This window comes from Podarcis tiliguerta, assembly GCF_965153285.1.
Source record: "Podarcis tiliguerta genome assembly, chromosome: 3".
NCBI lineage: Eukaryota > Metazoa > Chordata > Lepidosauria > Squamata > Lacertidae > Podarcis > Podarcis tiliguerta.
In genome coordinates, this window is record NC_139536.1 from 76,914,652 (window position 1) to 76,937,237 (window position 22,586).

Here is a 22,586-nt window from a genome sequence, read left to right on the forward strand (position 1 = left end):
ATGTAAAGGATTGGGCTGTTAGCTGCTCTTTTCTGTACTTTGCCCAGTTCTAACCAGAACTAAACACAAGTATTGATGTGCCATATGCTTATGTAATGACAGTATGTTACTTGTTTTATTCTCAGTCCCTTAGGATAATTCATTCCTTTCAGAGGGAAAAATATTTTAGGAACCTTGAAGGCCTATGTATACTATTTGGTTTTTAATTTGTTGGTTTTGTTTTTAATTTCCTTCTCATTTATATTTTCATTGTAAGTTGCCTTGACTTTATTTTATCACAGAAAAGTGGGAAGTAAATGTCTAAATAAACAAACAAAATCCTGAACATTTGTGCCAGTGTGTGAACCTCAAGGGTCACTGAACTGCTTGCATAACATTTTTGTGCCATTGCGTTGATGTATTTGCTCTAACCTTTTATATGCTGGCTGTCAAATTGGATAGTATATAATCCACTGATATAAGTTGGAGGAACTCTCTCTACTAAAACAGTTAACATAAGGCATAAATAAATTCAGTAAATATGACAAAATAGTTCTTGTTTTAGGGTTTATAGCAAAATCTTGCACTATAGAAATTAAAAACCCTAATTCTCACAAGTGGAGCTTCTTGTGACTAGTTTCTTCTTATATGTAAATGAATCCTGTTCAATTTATAATTACCTAGAGATAGAGGTAGCACTGCTGATTTTATTATATAAACATTAACTTAAACACTAACTTCTGTGAGTATTGCAGGCTGACTAGAATGCAGAAGTTAGTATAGATGTTGTCAACCCTCTTTGGATAAAATCTTCTTTCCCTAAACAGCTGTTAAATACTTCGTTAATTAAGCAATCTGAATATTATTTTCTCTTTTTTTTCTCCAGGTGAAACTTCCATTTCCTGTAGATCAAATCACGGATCTTCCAAGGAATGATTTCCAGATGATGATAAAGATGCACAAATTAACCTCAGAGCAATTGGAATTTATCCATGATGTTCGACGGCGCAGTAAAAACCGGATTGCAGCTCAGCGTTGCCGTAAGAGAAAACTGGACTGTATTCAGAATTTAGAATGTGAAATCCGCAAGTTGGTGAGTTTTACCTTTTTGTGTTTTAATTATTTTTGCATTCTGTGCCCTTCCTTGCTTCCACAGTGCAGCCTGCTACTGACTTCATAAGGGTTCTAGGTTGTTTCCCTGCTTAGTGTTAGCAATCATGTGCCTTCACATGATGGGATTCACGCCTACATGTATATTTAAATGCCACTTCTGTGCATCTTTTGGTCATGCCAAAGTGAAGAGAGGCATGTGCGTGAAGTTTGGTCACCATATTTTTTCCTTTCTCCTCTGAAGCCCTAAGCATTTCTTATCTGCCTTTGCCCTCTGGGCTACCTCGGTTACCTGTGCTCGTCCTTAGCACATATGGCCCAGCTGTTTTTGGAAAGTGAAGAAAGAGGTAGAAATTGCAATATATAAGATCAGCAAGTTGCATGTTTCTTCCCCTGGCTGTTACAGACATCAGAAATGGACTTACTAGAGCTCTGGGCTGCTCTACACATTACATAGAATGAGGTTTCAGATTGTGGTAAAATTTTGGATGTGTACCACACCTTATAGAGTGCAAATGGTAGAAAGTCCAGTTTTTGAATGCTGTCTTTTAATAAGAAACTGTCTGCACTCTTCTAAGAGAGGGCTGTGCTATACTTTTCTCTCTGGTGTACTACTTTACTGCATGAGGGGGAGGGATTTTTACATGGTTGTGCACTTCATAAAAATACGTCACGTGTGTGCAAATGCACACAAACCACTGCAGTCTGAAGCAGGAGTGTACAAACCTCCTAGTGCGTGCCCTGAAAAATAATTGGGTCTTTGAGTGTACTATCAATTGTCTGAAGCCCTCTTCAAGCATTCTAGAAGGAATCCTCAAAGAGCCTGGCTCTACTGCTTTCTATCCCTTCACCCTGTCATTATCTGAGGAGAAATAACCTTATTTTGGGGGAAGGGGTTGAAGCAGCAAGAAGTCAAGGGCTACCCAGATGGAAGGCCTCTCCTCCTTCCTGGCCAATATAAGCAGAACACATTAGCCGTATAGAGACTCTGCTAATGACTTCTTTTACTCTCCTCTTTGGGGTGTGAATGGAAATGAGGTTCGGACAGGGAGCCTAGCTTAGCATGCAGTGCCCCTTTTGATTTTATCTACAAGAATTCGAGCAGTGTTTTCATTCCACTACGCGGGGATCGGGTCCTCGAACCACAACTCTGCTTCAGATCTTCACTCCATCTCTAGTCTGAAGTTGTATAGTCCAGAGCTTTGCCACATCATTCTGTGTAATGTGTGAATTAGCTTTGCTTGGATTTATTTCTGAGTTCTAGAAGCCTGATACACCATACTTCTTAAAATTAAGACCTTTCACTTCTCTCTCTCTCTCTCTCTCTCAGGTTTGTGAGAAGGAGAAACTTTTATCAGAAAGGAACCAATTGAAAGCATGCATGGGGGAGCTGTTAGATAATTTCTCCTGCCTTTCCCAAGAAGTGTGTAGGGATATGCAGAGCTCCGAACAGATCCAAGACCTGCACCGATACTGCCCTGTCCTCAGGCCTATGGATCTTCCAACAGCAACCAGTATCAACCCTTCGCCAGCCGGAGTAGAGCAAAATGTGGTGACATCTCAGTGTGTTGGGGAAGGCTTGCAGTGCTGTTCGGAGCAAAGCCCAGTGCAGCAACTAGGAGCTCACTGGCTACCTAACAACATTTCTGACAAATGCGCAGCGGCAAGAGTATTGGATGGAGCTGACCAAGGTACTTACTGCGAGCAGGAGCTCCCTCTCGAGCAGAATAACCAAACGGTGACAGTGGACTTCTGTCAGGAAATGACTGATAAATGTACAACAGATGAGCAACCTAGGAAGGAATACACCTAGTGGCTGTATACCTTTTTCACGCCATGCCTAGCAAGGTATTCTTCAGTCAGCCAGTGGCCACGTTCGTTTGTTGTTTAGATTGAAGAACATATTTGGTGCACACTACAGTGGTCTTAGCAGCAATACTGTTTTTAAGTATTCCCTCCTCTCTACAAGCGGGAGTTTAACTTCTTCACTATGGTGCTATCCCTTGCTCATGCAGGGGAACAAAACAGTGGCAACACTGTCTGTTTCTTTTTTATTGTTGTTGTTATTGTTGTTGTTATTGTATTTTAATTTCAATATTCAACAGGGATGGACATAACACCTCTGAGGACCCAAACGCAGCTTTTTTCTCAGTGGCCCATGTCACAAAACCCTAACTCAGGAATTTCCTCTGAATGTTCAATTTTTCATTGAAGACAGCTTCTTTACACATCAAAGTTTTATAACTAAACTGTACATACTATATATAGTATATATAAATATATATATCCATATGCAAAAAAAAATCCCTGCATGCCTCAATTTTTTCTCATGAAAACAACTGGAATTTTTTTTTTTCATTTCTATTGTATAAACAAATTCCAACATTCCTTTTTTTTTTTTTTTTTTTGTCAATGCTAGGTAGTAGTTTGTAACTGTTTTTAATATTTTCTCACCACCACTTAGGTTCACGGTTCAGCAATATCATTCAGTTTGTATTTTATTTATAAAGTTTAATGTTGGAAGCTGATTTGAAATTTTAATATACACAGTGTTTGTGGCACAGCTGTCTTTTATGTGCCCATTTGAGCAAAGTGGGTTTTATTTGAATCCTCTCACAATACTGTACAGCGATGGTCAACTTTGCCACTTGCACTGAGTTTTGGATCAAACCCCTTTTCATAAATGAAGTTGTGATTTCAGTATAACTCATATACTGTATTCTTTGCTTTTTTATTGTTATCTGTTAAGTAAAACAACATTTTTTATATAAAAAAACAACAACACCACTCAGGAGATGATTATGTAGGGAAATAACAATCTTGCCAAATATGGAATTCACCCAATAGTGTGAATTGGGTATTTTCTGTATTCGTCTTTTTCTTCTTTCTTTTACTTCCCCAATTCAGATATTAAGTCGCTGCTTCTTCTTCTTTCTTTAAGAGGGATTTTCTATTTGTCAAGTATCGTTTGATACTTACAAAGACACCTTAAAAACTGTACAGTGGCCAGTGTATGTCACTGATATTGAGAACTATAGCTTAAGACACAGGCTGTTTACGTTGGTGAACATAGTTCCATTAGACTCAGTGAAGTTTGAATTAAGCTTCCCACTGCAATTCTTGCTTATTTATGTCGTACTAGTGCTGTTCATCCCTTCCAATAGTCCTATTGGCCTCAGTGTGTAATTCTGTTGTACACCATGTTATGCAGGTGTTAACAGCAGTGTTTCACTACACTTGCTTCCTATTTACACTGACATTTGTTCAACTCTAACTCAGCTCCACGAAAGTATGAGAAACTGTCTACATGAAAGGTTTCCAGGACTGGCCCTGTAATATAGAGATGTAGAAGCTTGCTTAGAGCAATCTCTACCCCAAAGTGCTAAAAATCATGCATTTCTGCAGTGATTCTGCAGTGATTGCCCATGTGTCAGAAATATTGTGCTGTCAGGTTCCCTCAGTTTGCATTATTTTTATCAGCACAAAGCAGCATCTGTCTCAGAGGAAACTTTGTTGGAGGACAAAGTTTCAGAAGTACTGAAACTCTGAGGACAAGTTTCAGAAGTACTGAAACTCAAGGAAATTCACAAAACTCCAGCTGACCTGACTCACATGGTGACTGTGCAAGGCAAGCTTCTTTCAGATGTAACATCTGCCCAACAAACACATGGAAACAACTCTTCAGGGAATGGGTGGGCACAATCCACCAGGACTTTTCCTACACCATTTTTATTGTGATTGATGGGAATTGCTCAAGAGAGATGCTTTTGCATAACATCCAAAGATTTCAAGGAGTTTTTTTGTAGGATACTTTTTCCCTCATCACCTTATCCCTGATGGATTGTGTCCTCTGTTTTGTTTTGTTTTTAAAGTGACTTTCTATCTTGATTGTGCCAGGGTGCTTTGAGCTATATTTTATGATGGCATCTATGGTTTACAGATTGGTACTGTTCACCTTTTCTGTGGGTAAAACCATATTGAGCCACCCCATGTGATTCAAACAGGTTTTTTTCCCTATTAACTATGACAATATGTTTCTCAGTGCTAATGTTTACACTAAGCGGTATGGCACTCAGTAAATCTGCATTGTTTTTCTAAAGGATGAATTGACACCCTCTTTTTTATCAGCTTATGCAGACAGCTTGCCAGTCCTGTTTCTTCTCTGTACTCCAAATTCACTGCAACCTACCTGCCAACCAGGAGGCGTACCCATTGCATGTGCCACATTTATTTACTAGGAAGGGAGGGATGTTCTTATGTAGGTTGGAACTGCTATGTTTTTAAATATATAAATTAAGTATTAACCATTTCTGTAAAACAAACAAAAACTTACTCTACTTATTCATCTATTTATATATGTCATAAGGATGCTAGTTCAAGCTGTAGGATGTTTTGGCGCAGGGGTGAGAAAGTCCTTGACTCGCTTTGTAGCTATTTAATTATATTGGAAGCTTGCAACAATTCTGTGTGCAGAAAACAGAAGCTCTTTAGGGGGTTAGGGGATATGCAACTATGAGGGGATTGACTTGTAATCAGTTGACATTGCAGAGCCCTTCTGCGCTTTGCAAATAAATCTTAACTTCTGTGAGATGGACAGTGATGGAAGCTAGATTTTTTTTAAAGCTACATGTGAATTGCATTATGGCTTTAAAGCCAGGTTTTTGCATTTGAGATTTTGTTGTTGTAATCGTTCAGTCAACAGTATTGTTCAAATGTTGTTTTTTTTCTGTTGCCTTCTTTATTTTTAAGTGACCTCCAGCTAGTTGTGGTTTTTATGGGTATTCAACCAAGTCTGAGCTAGCTTTCGGACATGAAGATTTGCTATCACACCAACTCACGTGCAACTGGTACTTTTGACCTCATTCCAGTGGTTTAAATGCAATTGACAGAACATATTGTTCCACAGCTATTGTATTGACCTGGCTCTCTCATTGGTGCTGGGCCTCTCTCTACCTTTTTCTTCCGTTCTCTTTTCTTGGAGAAACTGATTTTTTAAAGTCCACTGCTCAGATAAGTCTATCGTTTCAAGCTTTTTAGGATGAGTTTAGCTTTTCACCATTTACAAATGACTGATATGTATATTTTTCTTCATTGGACTATATATTGTGTATGGTTCTTCAGAACTACATGTGGCTCTTGGGTTAATGTCAAGAGAGACATGTAGGAGAATTAGCTTCAGAACTGGACACGAAGCAACACATTTGAATAAATAACTGACCAAACTTCTATTGGAAAATAAATAAGTAGGCATTGCTGAACAATGCAGAAGGAGAAAATACCTTCGATTGATAAAAAAATTCATAAAGGAATTAATAGGTTTGTCTCAGTTTGACGTTTTGTGCTAGATGGAAACTGCTTTTGCACTGCTACAAAGAGCATGTAAGGAGTATACATTTAGCTTTGTCCAGTCTGCAACTAGTCCTCCTTTTTATTTGCCTTTGCTATACTTCGTATTGCCAGAAAACCTCATTTCATTTAGGCTTTTTCTGCTTTTGTCAGGTGAGTATTACACTATGTAATATATTTGTTTCTCCGCGTTATCTTGGGGGTGCCTTGAATACAACTGAAGTTCATTGCAACCTGATTCTGGAACAAAAGAGCTAGTTTAAAAGAGGGAAAAAAGACTCAATCAAGTTACCAAGACATCCCCATATTTATATTCTAGACCTAACATATGACGACTCAGGCGTCAGAGTTTGATGCTGCAGTATAAAACTTATTATTTTATATATTGTGCAAGTAAATTATTCAATGTCTTTCTAAGGATATATGCTGCTTTAAAGATGCACTATTTTATTTTTATTTTTTGGATCTAATCCATGTATTTTTGTTCCCAAGGAAGTAAAAAAAATAATCATTGGATACACAAACCACTGTGATTAGTATTTACAACTGCTGTCTCTTTAAAAAAAAAATAATGTGGACGTTGGATAATACTTAGTGTAACAGATTCAGCTGCTGATAATATGGTGGTTAAGGGTTACATTCAACTCATGTCCAAGCTTTTAATTTCAAAAGCTTTGATAAACACCCAGCATACTTATATAGGCAGGTTTTTTAAGAAAAAGAAAGAAAAACATTCAGCCTTTTTGTTTTCACCCCTGACAGGAGTTCTGAACACTGTGGTATTCAGCAGGTGTGGTTTTTCTCGTCAGTGTATTGCTGTGATGAGAAAAGCTACATCTGTGGAATTTCAGTTTTCCTCAGAGCTCTTAAAACAAAAACGAATTCTTCCCTAGATGGAATATGGTAAGCATTGTGACAAACTGCTATATGTTTGGGGTTTTTTAAGTTTGTATGCCAGAGTCAGAATAATTATAAAATAAAGAGACCTCCAGAGCCTTTCATCTCATTCCACCATTTATCTTCATGGGTGTCTTTTAAAAATAATTAAAAATAATACATGTAGGTTTAGCCGATGAAGCTAGAGTGTTCCTTGAGCATCTGGCCTAATGGGTAGTATTGATAAGCCTATGCAAGCCTCACCAACCCAGCTCAAACCAATGACTCCAAGAGGTAGTCTTCACACACAAATAATAAGGTTTTATGTTTATTTATCCCCTTATTTTTGTTACATCAGCTTAATTGTGTACCTGTTTTAAAATTCTATTTAGAGAAGGTGGATAGGGACAAAATTTTTAAAAAAGGATTTGATTTAGCCTAAGGGAAACCTTGCTAAAAATGTGGTAGCTAATTTCTATCTCCAGTATAAAATCAGTGTGCGTACTTTTGCTTGTTTATACTATGTATATTTATAATATTTGAATTATTTCAAGACTCAGGCATCAAATGATGCTGCAGAATAGAGTTGTACATGTACATATGTTAAGTCCATTCAAACAATTTTATGTATATTAAAATCTATAGTTTGGTGGATTGTAGACTACTAATAAATTATTATAATTTTCTCTGGAAGTTAGAATGTCATTGCTTGCCATGTAAAAGAATTACAGTATTTTCCTACACTCCACCAATATTATATATTTAAACAAAACCCATTAAAACTAGTGATATGTGTTTGTTTTAAAATTATAATAATACTCATATGGTTCTACCATTGTGATGGAAACCACTTTTCCGGTGGAGCGTTAATTATTCAAATTCCCTTCTCAAACTTAAAAGAAAAATTTTATGGCTGGTTTAAATACCTTTTATTGTTGGACATGTCATTAACTCTATTACAACATCAGCTCTATTATAGAAGTCCAGTTTACATACAAGTTTAGACACCTATGCAGTGTGGTAATTGATATGTACATTTGTGCAGCATGTTTGCTTCCTTTTTGATAGAACTTACTCCCGGCTAAGTGTGCGTAGGACTGCAACCTTTGGAACTGAAAAGCTTAAGCAGTTTGGTCAGAAATTGACTTTTTTCATTGCTCAGAGTTTGAAATGTGACTCAGTTTCTCATTCTGGAATTAGTTATCCATTGATTTGAAGGAATTTTGAGTCAGAAACTCAGCTTAGGATTTCCCATAGCACTCTGTCTTAATAGGTCAGTTCAGATTTGGAGAGCCATCCTGAGTATCTAATCGGGATTTCCCCACCCACCCCACTTAACCATAGAACTGTGTGTTGTTTTGAAAGCAAGTTTAAGCTCTTACATTTGCAATGTCACAAAAAAAAAGATGATGTGTGCTTCAGAAACTTGTATATTTACTACTTGTGATATGACTGAATATATCTGGATCCCTCCAATCAGAAATTATGCTAAACACTTTGGAGATCTTTGGATGCTTGATTTTTGCCATTCAATTCAAGGGTCAACTTTTTATTTCAAGGGTGGAGAACACCCCAAGTTTGTTCCAGAACCAGTGGGATACAAGTGCACCTCTACTATATGCCTTACAAACTTCAGAGGCCATATTCAAAACAGGGTTTTTATCAGTGTATGCAAGGGGATGCAATCCCTCTTCTCTTCCTCCCCAGGTCAGACAGTATGGACAGTTTTCACACATATCTACCTGTATAATCCTCTGTACCTCTCATAACTGGTCAATGACTGTAACAAGTTGCATCAGGTGTTTTTCTATATACTTTTTACACAGATTCTATGCGATTAATGTAACTTAATTCAATGCATCATTTTATTGTACTAGTTCTTAAGCTTGTCTATTATTTTTTTTCTAGGTGACTGTGGTTTCTTGTGATTTATATTGTATAAATGAAATGGCTGTTGATGCTTATTCCTTGTTACTAAGAATTTTTACCTTTTTGGAGAAAAAAAACAGCATTGCTATGAACTAATAAATTTAAGACTTCATTTACTCATTGTAAATACAGTATCGTGCAAAGAAAAAGAAAACCCTTTCCATTCATTTGAATTGATAGTGTTAACTGAATTTTGTCTAGACACCATTTCTGTTGATGAAATAAAGACATATCATTACGTATTGTAGATCTCTGCCTCTGAATTTAATGTTACTTTCGTTGAAAAGCAAGCAAATCTGAAAGGTGGCTAAAGCAGCAATCCTAACCCCGTTCACCTGGGAGTAAGCCCCAGTAAATTCAATAGAAATTACTTCTGGGGTATATAGGGTGTTAGGGGAGGCATAGTTCTGTTGGTGGAGGAACACATTGTGCTCCTTCTGTGGTAGTTTGTCTTCCTTTGATCCTCACCCTGCACTTAGCTCTTACCTGTGACTTCACCCCTGGAGGCACACCCCATTGTCTCTCAAGACAGATGGATGCCAGCAACATGGTCACGATTGTGCTGTTAGATACCAGATCTTAAATAAACTGCAAGACTACATCTAAATGTAGCATTATGTAGGCATTAGGCATTCTGCCATTGTCCATACTGGCTCACTGTTGGTCTTCATTTGCACTTCAGGTAGCAAGATCGATGTAGGTGCCACAGGCTTTTATCATGGGCAGAATTCACCTTTGCATGATCTTAGCTTACTTTTAAGGTGAATTTTAATGGAATCACACATTCATGTTCAGCCCTCAGTGGCGTGCAGCCGAACAAATGAGCTGCCTCTGTTATAAAGCATTGTATCCAAGGCCATGTGAGCTACTATGAAGGTTCTGTCTGAGCTTTTGATGAGCGTTTTCTCACATGGGGGTCTTCTTAACATTCATAAAGCAATATACATATGTGAGCCACCTTCAGGTAGCTTTAACGCATTTAGAGAGTTGCTCACATGGACTTATTTCAGGAATATTTGGACTGCTCGGCTTTAAGATACTGAGTTGCGCATGTCATTATTATTTTGGCATTGTATATATTATTTAAGATCTCATGTAATAGAATGTGTTGACATGCTGTACATTATTGTTAATTAGGTTTTGTAAATGAAATACAGAGTTTAGTTTGTGATTTATCTCGCTGTATTATTCCTTGGGCATGGTATCTTTTGGAAAAATCTTCATTTACTAGTAAAGAAAACACTAAAAGCTTGTGAAAAACATGGAAGTGGATCTTCCCCACCATGTCTTTCTCTATCCTTTAGTTAATGTTTCCTATTCAACCAAACATGTAAGTGTGCAGCTTGAAGCAATTGTGCATTCCTGAGGAGGGTTGATTGGAGCACCATTATAACTGGAACAGAAGAAACTCACTTGTTCCATATTGCAGTTGCCTGTTTGAACGTTTATCTATTATGGTTTCTAGGGCTGGTTTTTTCTTTCTGTCCCAAAGGGGTAAGAGTTGGTTTTTACTCTGTATGTTTTTTGTGTTTGAGTGAGACTGAAAAGATGGAATGGCTTTCATAAAGAGAGTGTATGCTCTATGAGAAAAAGAAATCAATGACGGAAGAAAGAAAGAACGAACTATTGAAATTGTAGCAGAAATGCTTTTCTCATAGGATATAGCAATGAGGACCTCTTGTGTTAGTTAAAAGCACTGAAGTGACCCTTGGGAGTTGTGCATCCCTGTTGTGAACTCGATAATCTTTCCCTTGCTGCCACACATAGCTGGAAACAGTCTGGCCTATTCATTTTTGACCTTGCAGTTATTCCCTACCATTTTTTGAATCTATTATCCCCTCCATTAAGTCTAGCTGTGTGCTCAGACATCTCTGCCCTATTTAAGAACAAGAGGAGAGAGAGAAAACACCCAGATAATGAACAGTTTCCCCTTCAGGACTGGTATCTTTTCTACGGCAAGGCTACCCTTACTTCCTATGTGCTATATAGGGCAGGAACAGCAGTAGTCAGAAAGAGACGTTATTATTCTTTTGTTGTTAAAAACCCAACCTTTCCATAAGCAGCAACAAGTAGAACTGTCTGGACAAAGACAATGTAGAAACAGTTTAAGTTGTTGTTTTAGTCCCCTTTTATGCTAAAGGAATAAAACAGGGGTAGGCTATATCATGTTTTGTTTTTTAAAAAATGCTTTCAGCCCGTGTTTATTAACATTTGGAGAAACAGGCAAGTAACAAGGTAATGCTGACAATTCCTTCAAGATCATAAGATTCAGCATGCCAAAGGTCTGCGGAGGGAGGTAGCTGTGCATCTTCGAGATGGATTCAGACTTCATTGTTAACCTGCAGCATTGAACTAAAAACTTACTGCATGCTGCTTTCATCTTTTATTCATTGATTCCTGGGGCGTACAGAGGTGGGCAGGCAAGAGAGCCTTTCAGAAAGCAGTCTCATCTGCCAATCCCACCCTTACAGATGTTTTGTATCTCAACAGCCTTGAAGTTGTGTACCGGGGCTCCTGCTGGATAGCTATGTGGCAGTCCTACAAATCAAGATGCGTATCTCCCCCATAGTCTTCTCCTAGGAACAAAAGAATGCTGTTTTGTAGCAGCTGGACACACTAAACAGCTCCTAGTAGTTGCACATGAGAGGAAATGGGAGCGTTTTGAAAGAGGCTTTTGGATCACACGTGCGGCTGCCAAGATGCATGTGTCAGTCAGAAATAACAGATTCCATATCCATAGCTGTCCACCTTGAAGCAGCATATTTGCTAGGGTCTAGGAGGAAGGGAGAGAACTGCTTTTAACCTTCATGTTTCAGGTTTCGGGATTTGCTACTGTGCTTTGGTAGTGCTGCTAAGCAAGCATTATTTTTTCATGATAGATGATAGTTCTAGTAGCACATTCTGAAAGAGAAAAGAAAAAGAAACTGACTTGGCTTGTAGCAGAAGAAAGAGGGTTCAGGGAAATGTTCATTCTCAATAGATTTGTAGATTATTTTAGTTTTAGCTTACCTGTTTTGCTTACAGTTTAGCGAAGGAGTGACAAACCTGTTTCCCTCTGGATGTTCACATCATCTCAAACCATTGGTTATGCTGAGACTGATGGAAGCTAGGGTCCAACAATATATTGAGGGATGCAGGTCAGCCACATCAGCTCAGTGCTTCATCTTAAAAGCACAACAACCACCCTGCTGGATTTCACCAAGGTCAGCCTAGTCCAGTCACAAGCAGTACTTTTGTCCTGCTGTTTGCTCCCCAACAAATACTTTCCAATCATCTATTGCCTCAGAATATGAGAGTGGTGGAGAAGCTATAGCCCTCCAGATCATGGGTAGGCAAACTAAGGCCCAGGGGCTGGATACAGCCCAATTGCCTTCCTGGACGGTCCAGGAATCAGCGCATTTTTACATGAGTAGAATGTGTCCTTTTATTTAAAATGTATCTCTGGGTTTGAGGGAGCAGGTGGTGCTGTGGGTTAAACCACAGAGCCTAGGACTTGCCGATCAGAAGGTTGGCGGTTTGAATCCCCGCGACAGGGTAAGCTCCCGTTGCTCGGTCCCTGCTCCTGCCAACCTAGCAGTTCGAAAGCATGTCAAAGTGCAAGTAGATAAATAGGAACCGCTCCAGCGGGAAGGTAAACGGCATTTCCGTGCGCTGCTCTGGTTTGCCAGAAGCAGCTTAGTCCTGCTGGCCAAATGACCCGGAAGCTGTACGCCAGCTCCCTCGGCCAATAAAGCGAGATGAGTGCCGCAACCCCAGAGTTGGTCACGACTGGACCTAATGGTCAGTGGTCCCTTTACTTTACCTTTTTAACTCTGGGTTATTTGTGGGGCATAGGAATTTGTTCAAATTTTTTTCAAAATCTAGTCCAGCCCCCCACAGGGTCTGAGGGACAGTGGACCGGCCCCCTGCTGGCAAAGTTTGCTGACCCCTGCTCCAGAAGATGTGAAAGTGGTGGCACATCAGCTCCAGCTACCATTGCAAAGCGGTTAAGGATCATGGGGGTTGTGGTTCAACAGTGCCTTGGGGCAGCGGATGCAAATGGTTTCACATTCCTGATATAACAGATCTGTCCTCCATGAATTTATGGGATCCCTTTAAAAAGCAATCTAAGCTAGTGGCCATTTCTGATTTCGTGTCAAAGTACTTCCCTTTGTCTGCCCTCAATCTCTTGTCACTCGGGGAGTTTCTGAGTAGCAGGACAGGACTAGCTTTGCTCTGTCTGCCCCATTCTCTAAGCAACAGAGCCACATTTCAGTTGCTGTGCTGGTCAATGCTGCTGCTTCAACCAATCCAGCAAATGGAGCTGTACATGTCATGGCTTTTAACAATTCAATTGGGAGAGGAAAATCAATTGCCCAGGACTTCTTGGGTCCTGTTCAACCACACAGACACTTGTTGCCTAAACAGCAGAGCTCAGTCAACAGCTGAACAGCATAGTAAGTAGTGCAAACAAATAATATTTTCTCAGAAATATAAGAATGTAGCAGCCCACAAGGCCCAATATCCAATCTCTGAAAGCGAGCCGTCTTACTTGTTTAAGATGTTACAGTGGAAGCATCTGCTAGTGGGAATTCCCCCTTACCTCTGAACTTGGAGCTCTGATTAACTTAAACTACAGATGCCATCCAGGTGTTGTTGGACTACAACTACCCATCATCTGACCCCGACCATCAGACATGCTGGCTGGGTGGCGTGAGCCAGATTTGAACCTGGTTTGTTTCATTAAACCATTTAAATATATATATATTTATAAACCACACTTTGATAGAAAAACAACAAGGTGGCGTGCAGTGTGGAAACATAAGCTACTATAATAGCATATCAATAAAACTGGTTAGTTAAAAACAACAAATTCAAGTTCCAAAGGCCCGTCTAAACAATACAGGTTTCAACATCTAAAAGGAGGCAGAGATGTCCTGAGGGACTTCCATTGGCAAGGAGTTTCTCAGGGTAGGGGCTGCAACACTGAAAGCTTGGTGCCTGGGAAAGGCTGACCAAACCTGACGGGCATGAAGGGCTACCCAAATTCCCCCTTGGCAGTGGAATATTTAAGGAACCAAGTGGTTTTTAAGGTACTTTAGGCCCTAGCTCTGTAGGGCTTTGTGAACTAACACAATAACCTTGAACCTGGTCCAGCAGCAAGCTGACAACCTGTGCGGCTCTCTCGGCAAGAGTAACATGTAGCTTTCTCCCATGAGCAGTCTGGCCGCTGGAAGTTGCAGCTTCCAGACCAGAAACAAGGGCAGCCCCACATAAAGCATCTTTATAGTAAACAGTCTTGAGGGTAGGAATGGGATGGGCAGCTAAAGCTCTGACCCACCCCATTGTCAGTGCAGAGGTAGAAAGGGAGCCTAGAACAGGGATGCAGCACCTGTAGCCTACTAGATTGGGTGTGAGGAACCATTAGCCCTCCAGATTTTTCTAGATATTCATAGATATGTTGATGAACTACGATTCCCATTGGCCCTTTGGCATCATTGCCATAGAACATTCATGCTGAGGCTGGTGGGAATTGTAGTTCAGCAACATTTGGAGGGTCATAGGTTCCTCCACACCTGCTCTAGATCCTGGCCATCCTGGCTGGGGCTGATGGGAGTTGAATATGGGTAGGGCATAAGTTTCTTGTCTATGATGTAGAGGGAGTAGTGCCTATGGTCATGGAACATGCAGGCAGTCCAATGAAGGTGTGGTAGGCCATGACCTCTTGTCCTCTTTCTGGGTTCTGTCCAGGCATTTAAAGTGAAACTCACAAAGTACCACACGGCAGCCACATAAGAACCTCTCAAGTAGCATCGCCAAACTATGCGGCAGATGAGCCTATGCTTCTTACAAGTGTTATCGTACACTGAGCCTTTCTCTGAATTGGAATGGTTGCAGGACCGTGGTAATGCTTAGCTCAAACTACCAGTTGGAAGCAATTACCAGCCAAAATTAGTATGGAGGCAGAATCCTGACAATTGAACAGGTTAGAAGAAGGCAAGCCTGCATCACCACATGATAAGAGACCAGTCTCAGTGAATTCTTGTTTAGCTCATAAAGAGCAGAAAATCTCTGCAGCTTGGAAATGCGCCCACACTTCTCCACTTGCATCTCAGATTTTATTAAAGTACTGTGCAATTTCTAACTGCATAGGTCACATGCACTTGATATGACTGTAAAGGTCGCTCAGCTGATTGATCTGCATGGTGTCTACATAACATTGTGGCATCATTGCTTGGGGAGGAATTCTGAGATACATATATATACCCTTGATCACATTCACCTGCTGGGATAATGGACCCTCCTAGAGGGTGTGCACACACAAGACGGGTCAATGTGAGCAGGACACAATGGAAGCCATGTACAGTATATAGCAGAGGGGCTAAGAGGTTTCAAGCCTCAGAATGCTTTGTTAGACCAGTGTTACAATACCCATATTAAAGTTTGGAGCTGAGTCCAAGAGGTGTTTGGCTTATCTTAGACCACCTTGTGAGTTTATAGCTGATCTGTGATTTGATGGCACATCCTCATAACTGCTGAAAAATAGAGTTTAAAATCCTACTCAGCTGTGGATATAATGTACCCTTCATGGTGCCCTTAACCTCAGTTTCCAAACTGAAAAATAGGGTAAAGTATGTTTCAAGGAGGATTCAGGGATATACTGTTTACCCTGTTTGTTCATGTGTGGAAGACAAGTCTTTACATTAATATTAACATTGATAGCAGTGGCAACACTATTTCATTGCATGCACCTCCCCCATTCCCAATTCCCCCCCCCATAAGATTCATAGTGTCTGATGCCTTTAATTTTGTTTTGTTTTTAAAATGCCTTTCTGCTGCAACAGTTATATTTCTCAAAGACTTAACTTGGTATGAAAGAACTCAAAATTATTTTCCGCTCTATTTGATCACAATTCTGAACGAACCAGTAAAGCCCAAGACCTAAGCTAGCGCTATTCTAAGGAGCGATAACTCACACTAGCAGGGTATAGAAGGAAGGTCGCTTGGGTCTACTTGCCATTGACATTCTGCGTCCCATTGCGGAAGGAAGTGGTGGTGTGTTAGGAAGACTGCTATCATCTCTGTGTTTGGCATCTGAGCCAGAACCATTCCGCGAGTCTGAGGTGTCTGAGTCTGTGTCCAGCTGGCTTTCTGACAACACCCTGGACAAAAAGCTAGACTTGCGGTTCTGATGACGCCCGCTGTCTGGAGAGTCACAACGATCAGTTCCTAAGTCCTTGCAGCTGAGTGCCCGGCTATGTTTTCGAAGAATGCCTTGAGGGCTGTCCATATGACTGGAGATAATGCAAGGTTTAGGACCATGTTGAAGATTCTTGGAATGTTCTAGAGGATACTGTTCATTCTTTCGATAGCTGTTGGTGCCCTGCTGTGATGGCTTCTGGACATCCTCACTGCTGGAAGACTCATTCTGTTGTTGATAGTCATGCCGCTGACCCATGAGATTTTGGAGGTGCCTGGGGAGCTGCCTGTGGTGCTGATCACACTCATTAGAATGTTCTAGATGTCTGCAGAGGTGGTGGAGTTGACCCTGGTGCTGATTTGGCCTGCTTCTCTGGTTGCTGCACCATTGTTGTTCTGCATTTATTGGGTTCTGGTTTTGTTCAGCAGGTGTGAATCCTTCCTCAGGAGCCAAGTAAGCTGGCAGCCCAACTTGCTGGTCTGGCATAAATTTAAAACTGCCTTGGGGAGACGAATTAGACATGATACAAATCTGCTGTATCACTGAATTTTTTTTGGAAAAGTTAATGTCATTATCAGTGGCTACAAGCTCCTCCTTGAGCGTCCCACAAAGAGTCTTTTTAATCTTCTTTACCCCCAAGTGGACAATCTCTAAAACATTCAGAAAGAGAGAAACTGCTGCAATACTGTGCATGAAAACCATGAAGATGGTTTTCTCTGTTGGTCTAGATACAAAACAATCCACAGTGTTAGGACATGGTGGGCGAGTGCATTTATAAAGTGGATACATTTGAAACCCATATAAAAGATACTGACCCACCATAAAACCCACTTCTAAGACTGACCGGGTCAGGATATGCAGGATGTAGGTCCACAGCAAGGCCCCTTGCAAGGGTGCCTTGTTTACTTTCTTTTGTTCTTCCAACTTCCTCAGTTCCCTCTCTATTCTCCTGTGTTCTTCCAATATAAGCTCGATCTCTTCCAGCTGTGCTTTGAGGTGAGCTTTCTTCCGCTGCCTCTCTTTCTCAAGGGCCCGGAGTCTGTAAAGGGCATGACCCATATAAACGAGGGAAGGAGATGAAACAAAGATTACCTGTAGCACCCAGTAACGGATCAGGGAGATGGGAAAAGCTTTGTCATAGCAGATATTGCTGCAGCCAGGCTGCTCTGTGTTGCAAATGAACTCTGCTTGCTCATCATCCCAGACATCTTCAGCTGCAACACCAAGAACTAGCATTCGAAATATGAAAAGGATAGTGAGCCAGATTTTGCCCACTATGGTAGAATGGATGTGTACTTCTTCTAGAATGCTGCCCAGCAAGTTCCAGTCCCCCATAGTCATGGGCTCATCCCTGAAACAAATAACAACGCAGTGTTAAAGGATGAAATACCAACTGTAGTTCAGTTCTATGGGCATTGGCGCTTGATCACATTTTTATCTAAAATTGTTTCTAATTCCTTTTGACACAGCTGGCACTGACTGAACTAGGACGATCAAATGAGATTTGCTGTGTTTACTGCTGTGAGTTGGGAACCCTATGGCCCACCATATATTGCTGAACTATAACATTCCTGATCATTGACCATGCTGACTGGGACTGAAGGGAGTTGAATAACATTTGGATAGCTACAAGTCCCCATCCACCAACCTAAAGGATCCTCTTGGGCATTACTATTTATTGTATTGTTTTCTTTCTTATGCGATCTTCACCATAGAAGACCTTCAGGCTTCAAATAATAATAGAAACAGCTAGTCTCTCTCTCTCTCTCTCTCTCTTTCTCTCTCTCTCCCTCCCTCCCTCCCTCCCTCTGCCTTTCCCTGTCACCTGGTTTTCTAAACTCGGACAAATTGAACCCCATCTCAAAATATCAATAAAAAGTTGCATCTGGTAGGCTGAATGTTTGAGGAGTGCCACCTATCATCCTAGAATTTTGGAGATGAATAAAGAACGTAAGAACAAACCTGACTGATTTGACAAAAGATGCATATAGCCCCACATTCTTTATCAAATTGCTTTTGGGTTTGTTTGTTTTTGAAAGCTTACAAGCAGGGCACGAAGGTCACAGGCATGAACTGTTGCCTATCCCCGGCATCTATTACCAGCAGGTATGCTGCCCTATATATCAGGTTCGCTTAATCCCACTTTAAAGACACCTAAAGCAGGGATGGGGAACCTGTGGCTTTCCAGATGTTGGACTCCAGCTGCCATCATCCCCAGACACTATTGCCAATAGTAAGGGATTATGGGACTTGTAGTCCTGCAAAGTCTGAATGGCCCACAGGTCCCCTATAGCTCATCTAAACTAATGCCCATATACCCATTCTGTGGTGGCAAATTGTGTAAGTTATACACCATAGTTATACACTATAGCTATACACATAGTGCATAGATGCTGGACCACCTGTGCTCATAAGCAGGCCACCATTCCCCACCCACAAAATAGCCACACAAATGCCTATACACACACCCTTTCCTTTGATTCTAACGTAAGTTTCAACCAGGAACATAATTATAAACATATAAGATCCCAATGAGACTTCCTTGTTAAGAAATGCCGTGACGAACAGATGTAAAATCTGTTCTACCTGCTGCAACTTTTCCGTTACCTTCCTTTTTCCTCATGGTTTTAGCACCCATCTGGTTTATATAATCAGGTGCAAAGTTTAGATTAGAAAAATGGATAAGGGGGAAAATGCAAACATTATTTCACCATGGCAAAATCGTAACAGAACCTAAGCAGTCATTTAAAAACCAAATAATAAAAATAATAACTATGTAATCGCCTACATATATTTGCCTTTGAAATAAGTTCAGATATTATTTGGCTGCTTACCTTAATAGTAATTCTCTTGCTCATAAGCCTCTTCAAGTATTATAAACATATCAGACCCTGAAAATGAGTATACAGCCAGAAAGCATCATTTAGAAACTTAGTTTTTCCTTTTCCTTTTTTTTAGAGCAAACTCTTAAGACAGTTTACGGTTGACACGGTGACTAGAATTCATAGTTCTGTAGCTGACAGAATAAACGAATCTGAAGTACGCAGGCAGAGTTTGATCGACTGGCTGGCAAGAGGACAGTGCCTTCAGCCAGAATTATCCTGCAATTATTTTAGTCCTACCAAATCACCCCCAAGGCTTCACACATACTTCGTTACTCTGTAAGGCCACTGCTAATTCCGTTTGAACCCAAATACGTTAGCCTTTATTGCTGAGCCAACTGGTAAATGAGTTTATTTTTTAAAATGAACAAACAGCCTCTTCACACAGATCTGGCTTCTTACGTTTTCTTTACATTCCATTAGTTTTCATGAGAATCAATGCCTGGTGATCAATCGGTCATGTCCGATTTCATAGTCTATTGCCTAGTGGGACAGACGGGTTAGAACAGCACTCAAGGGGAGGGGTTGAATGAGACACCAGAATAAACTGGGTTTAAAATTTGCTATGAGGAATTGAATTTCACGGATGTTGTGTTTCGTTTTGGTGGGCATTGCTATAGCATTTATGCTTATATGGCCTTCATCCCCTTTCCTCTTCCACAGTGGAAGACAAACATCTGGCTGAGCTGGCTTAAAGACAGACGTTATGTGTATTTTAATGAATAGAGTGAAAGATTATGAATCATGGGGACATGGAGTTTGTATGTGAACTTAACAGAGCTTACGTAACTTATATTTTTAGTTGTTATGCTGTTAATTTTGTTCTATAAATTATAAATGCCATATTGATTTGGTAATCATGTGTCTTTTGCTGTAATTGTGGTTTTGTGTGTGTGTTTTTTAATTGCTGCTTTTAATATGTTTTATACTATATATTGCAATTGTTTTATTGTAATTGCCTTCTCGGTAGTTGAGCCCACCCTGTGGAATGCCCTCCTGTCAGATGTAAAGGAAATAAACATCTATCTGACTTTTAGAAGACACCTGAAGGCAGCCCTGTATAGGGAAGCTTTTAATGTTTGGTGTTTTACTGTGGTTTTATAGTTTGTTGGAAGCCGCCCAGAGTGGCTGGGGCAACCCAGTCAGATGGGTGGCATATGCAATTATTATTATTAGTAGTAGTAGTAGTAGTAATTTTTTTATGATTTTTCTGTATCTGTGGTGTTCCATTACATTTTATTCTCTTACTGTTATTTATTGTTTGTAAGCCGCTTTGGGATTCATTTGAATGAAAAGCAGAATAGAAATACAATAAATCAAAGAAAACTGTAATAAGCACTTTTGTGTTTTCCCCACCCCCATCCCAAAGTTGCCTCATTCTGTGCAACAATATTAATTAATGAAAAGAAGCAGGGCTATGAAGTCGGCTATGTTAATTGTGTAGCCATTTATTGTATGACATGAAGCAGAAAGAGAAAGCATATTGAAGTCTTCTGCTTGTGGAATTGCTGTTTGTATAACTATAGCCTTAGGTACTTGGCAACCTCCGCCTATGATGGCCACAGGATTCCAGTTAACCCTCCATTCACTTCAGCAGTGTTTGCAGCTGAATAATATTTTGAGGATCCGCTCTATGTCTGGTTGCAATTCAATGAGGTTTAGGGAAAAGAGAGATATGAATACTCACTTCTGGTACAGTCTCGAACGACTTCCTGGGATTATTCTAGATAAGCAGGCTGTAGATTAAATTTCATCTCCAGAAATTATCTGACAATGAGAAACTACTGGAGCCCTTAAACCCATCTACAGCATTGAAGACTAACAGACCTATAGCGGCATAAGATTTCATTGACTAGAGCGCTTTGTCAGATGAAGTGTCCTCCTTCTTTGGTAAATATACACACACAGCTTAACTACATGTGCAAAATATGTCCGTCACCTGTAACATGTTGAGGTCTTTTTAAAAAAAAAGTACGGTGGGGAGGGGAACTGAGTTTTGAATTGGATTTTGGGGAAGTGTAACCCTTTCCTTGCTCACTGTGATTCTGACAAAAAATGGCAACAGGGAGGAAAAGGTGATCGAAGTGGTAGCCCAAAACATCTGGAGAGCACCAGGGTTGGCAAAGGCTAGCCTAAAATGAATAGAATTGTTTGTTGCTAAATTCTACTTCATCAATTTCACACCGGAGTTTCCCTTTGAAGTGCTGTCGCTGAGGTACAACAACTTTAAGAAGCAATGTCTTCTGGGAGAGAGAGAGAAAACCCTTTCCCCACAGGTTTGTTAATGTTGCAGTTTTCAACATCACCATTCATCAGTTCTTAAACTACGTAACTTTATTTTGGCGCTTGATGATTGAAGAACTACTTCTGTGGTAAATGACAATTTGCTGCATGGCATTCTTGGTGGAAATATGTATAATACTTGAAGTAACCACCGACTGTCCTTCACAAAGAGAACCTGATGCCACTTAAGTGTTCTCTAAATAGAGCTGGTTAGATTAAGAGAGCAAGGTACACTGGAAAAAAATCACAAATGAAGCACCATGCACACATATTTATCCATTATTTACCTGGTCTAGTATAGTAGCTAGGAGATAGGAAATCCCAGCCTTTGCCATTAACTCATCAAATGGGCTTAGCCATGCCACTATCTCCCTGCCTCAATACACCATCTGGCAATACAAATTAGGCAGAAATGATTCTTATCCTCAGTGGTTCTCTGGTGCTGGAGGGAGTAGTGGGAATGGCACTAGTGGTGATAAGGATAGGTTAGATTGTCGGGAAGCACTGACCAATAAGCGTGCATGCAGCCTTGTGCACATGCTGGACATGGGTTCTCTCTGATGAAGGCCCATTTTCTGCATGTGAGACCTAGCAGAGGCGAATCTTGATGAAGACTGCTCTTGCTAGATCAGAGAACCCTCACTCGAAGCAAGCCTCCATGATTTCAATTTCAGTGGAACATAGTCCAAGTGCTGGGCTTGGCACTGGAATATTATGACATATGTTACTCTTTATGTAATATAAGGTATCATACCCTGTACTGAAAAGGGGGGGGGGGGGAATACAGCAACACGTTATAAAAAACACTTCAAGTCAATGTTTAATGAATATTAAGTGCATTCATTTTACAAAGTTTGGGGTTTCAACGGTGTGCAGTATTTAGTAGATACAAAATAAAACTTGTTTTATGTAATCAAAAGTGTTCAGGTAAAGAACAATATTTTACACATTAGAGAATCTGTACAGGTATTTACAGAAGTGTCTCGTTTAAACTCTACTAT

General features: G+C 40.2%; 2 protein-coding genes across 11 annotated transcripts in view; one reads left to right on the forward strand and one right to left on the reverse strand.

Moving 5' to 3' along the window:
* BACH2 (BTB domain and CNC homolog 2) overlaps positions 1 to 9,487 on the forward strand; it is a 227,025-nt gene extending 217,538 nt beyond the window's left edge. For 6 of the 9 annotated variants that reach the window (XR_014509535.1, XR_014509536.1, XR_014509537.1 and 3 more), the window contains 3 exons: positions 866 to 1,072; positions 2,420 to 4,614; positions 4,646 to 9,487. Coding sequence is in view for 3 of the 9 variants with exons in the window: in XM_083433472.1 (XP_083289598.1) it covers positions 866 to 1,072; positions 2,420 to 2,902 (690 nt within the window). In the remaining 6 variants the exon portion in view is untranslated. Of the gene's footprint in view, positions 1 to 865; positions 1,073 to 2,419 lie in introns of all 9 variants that reach the window. The other 3 variants (XM_083433472.1, XM_083433474.1, XM_083433473.1) reach the window with 1 other exon arrangement.
* Positions 9,488 to 11,418: 1,931 nt separating this feature from the next.
* Positions 11,419 to 22,395, reverse strand: GJA10 (gap junction protein alpha 10). 2 transcript variants are annotated; one of them, XM_083433533.1, is made up of 3 exons: positions 19,255 to 20,034; positions 16,238 to 17,771; positions 11,419 to 12,141 (listed from the first exon to the last, which is right to left on the reverse strand). In XM_083433533.1, exons 2-3 carry the CDS (start codon positions 17,759 to 17,761, stop codon positions 12,103 to 12,105), a joined length of 1,563 nt encoding a protein of 520 aa, XP_083289659.1. In that variant the 5' UTR covers positions 17,762 to 17,771; positions 19,255 to 20,034; the 3' UTR covers positions 11,419 to 12,102. The 2 variants fall into 2 exon arrangements, with proteins under 2 accessions (XP_083289659.1, XP_083289658.1); XM_083433532.1 differs by lacking the exon at positions 11,419 to 12,141 and adding an exon at positions 21,873 to 22,395 and having other exon boundaries at positions 16,081 to 17,771; positions 19,255 to 19,311.
* Positions 22,396 to 22,586: the final 191 nt, after the last annotated feature.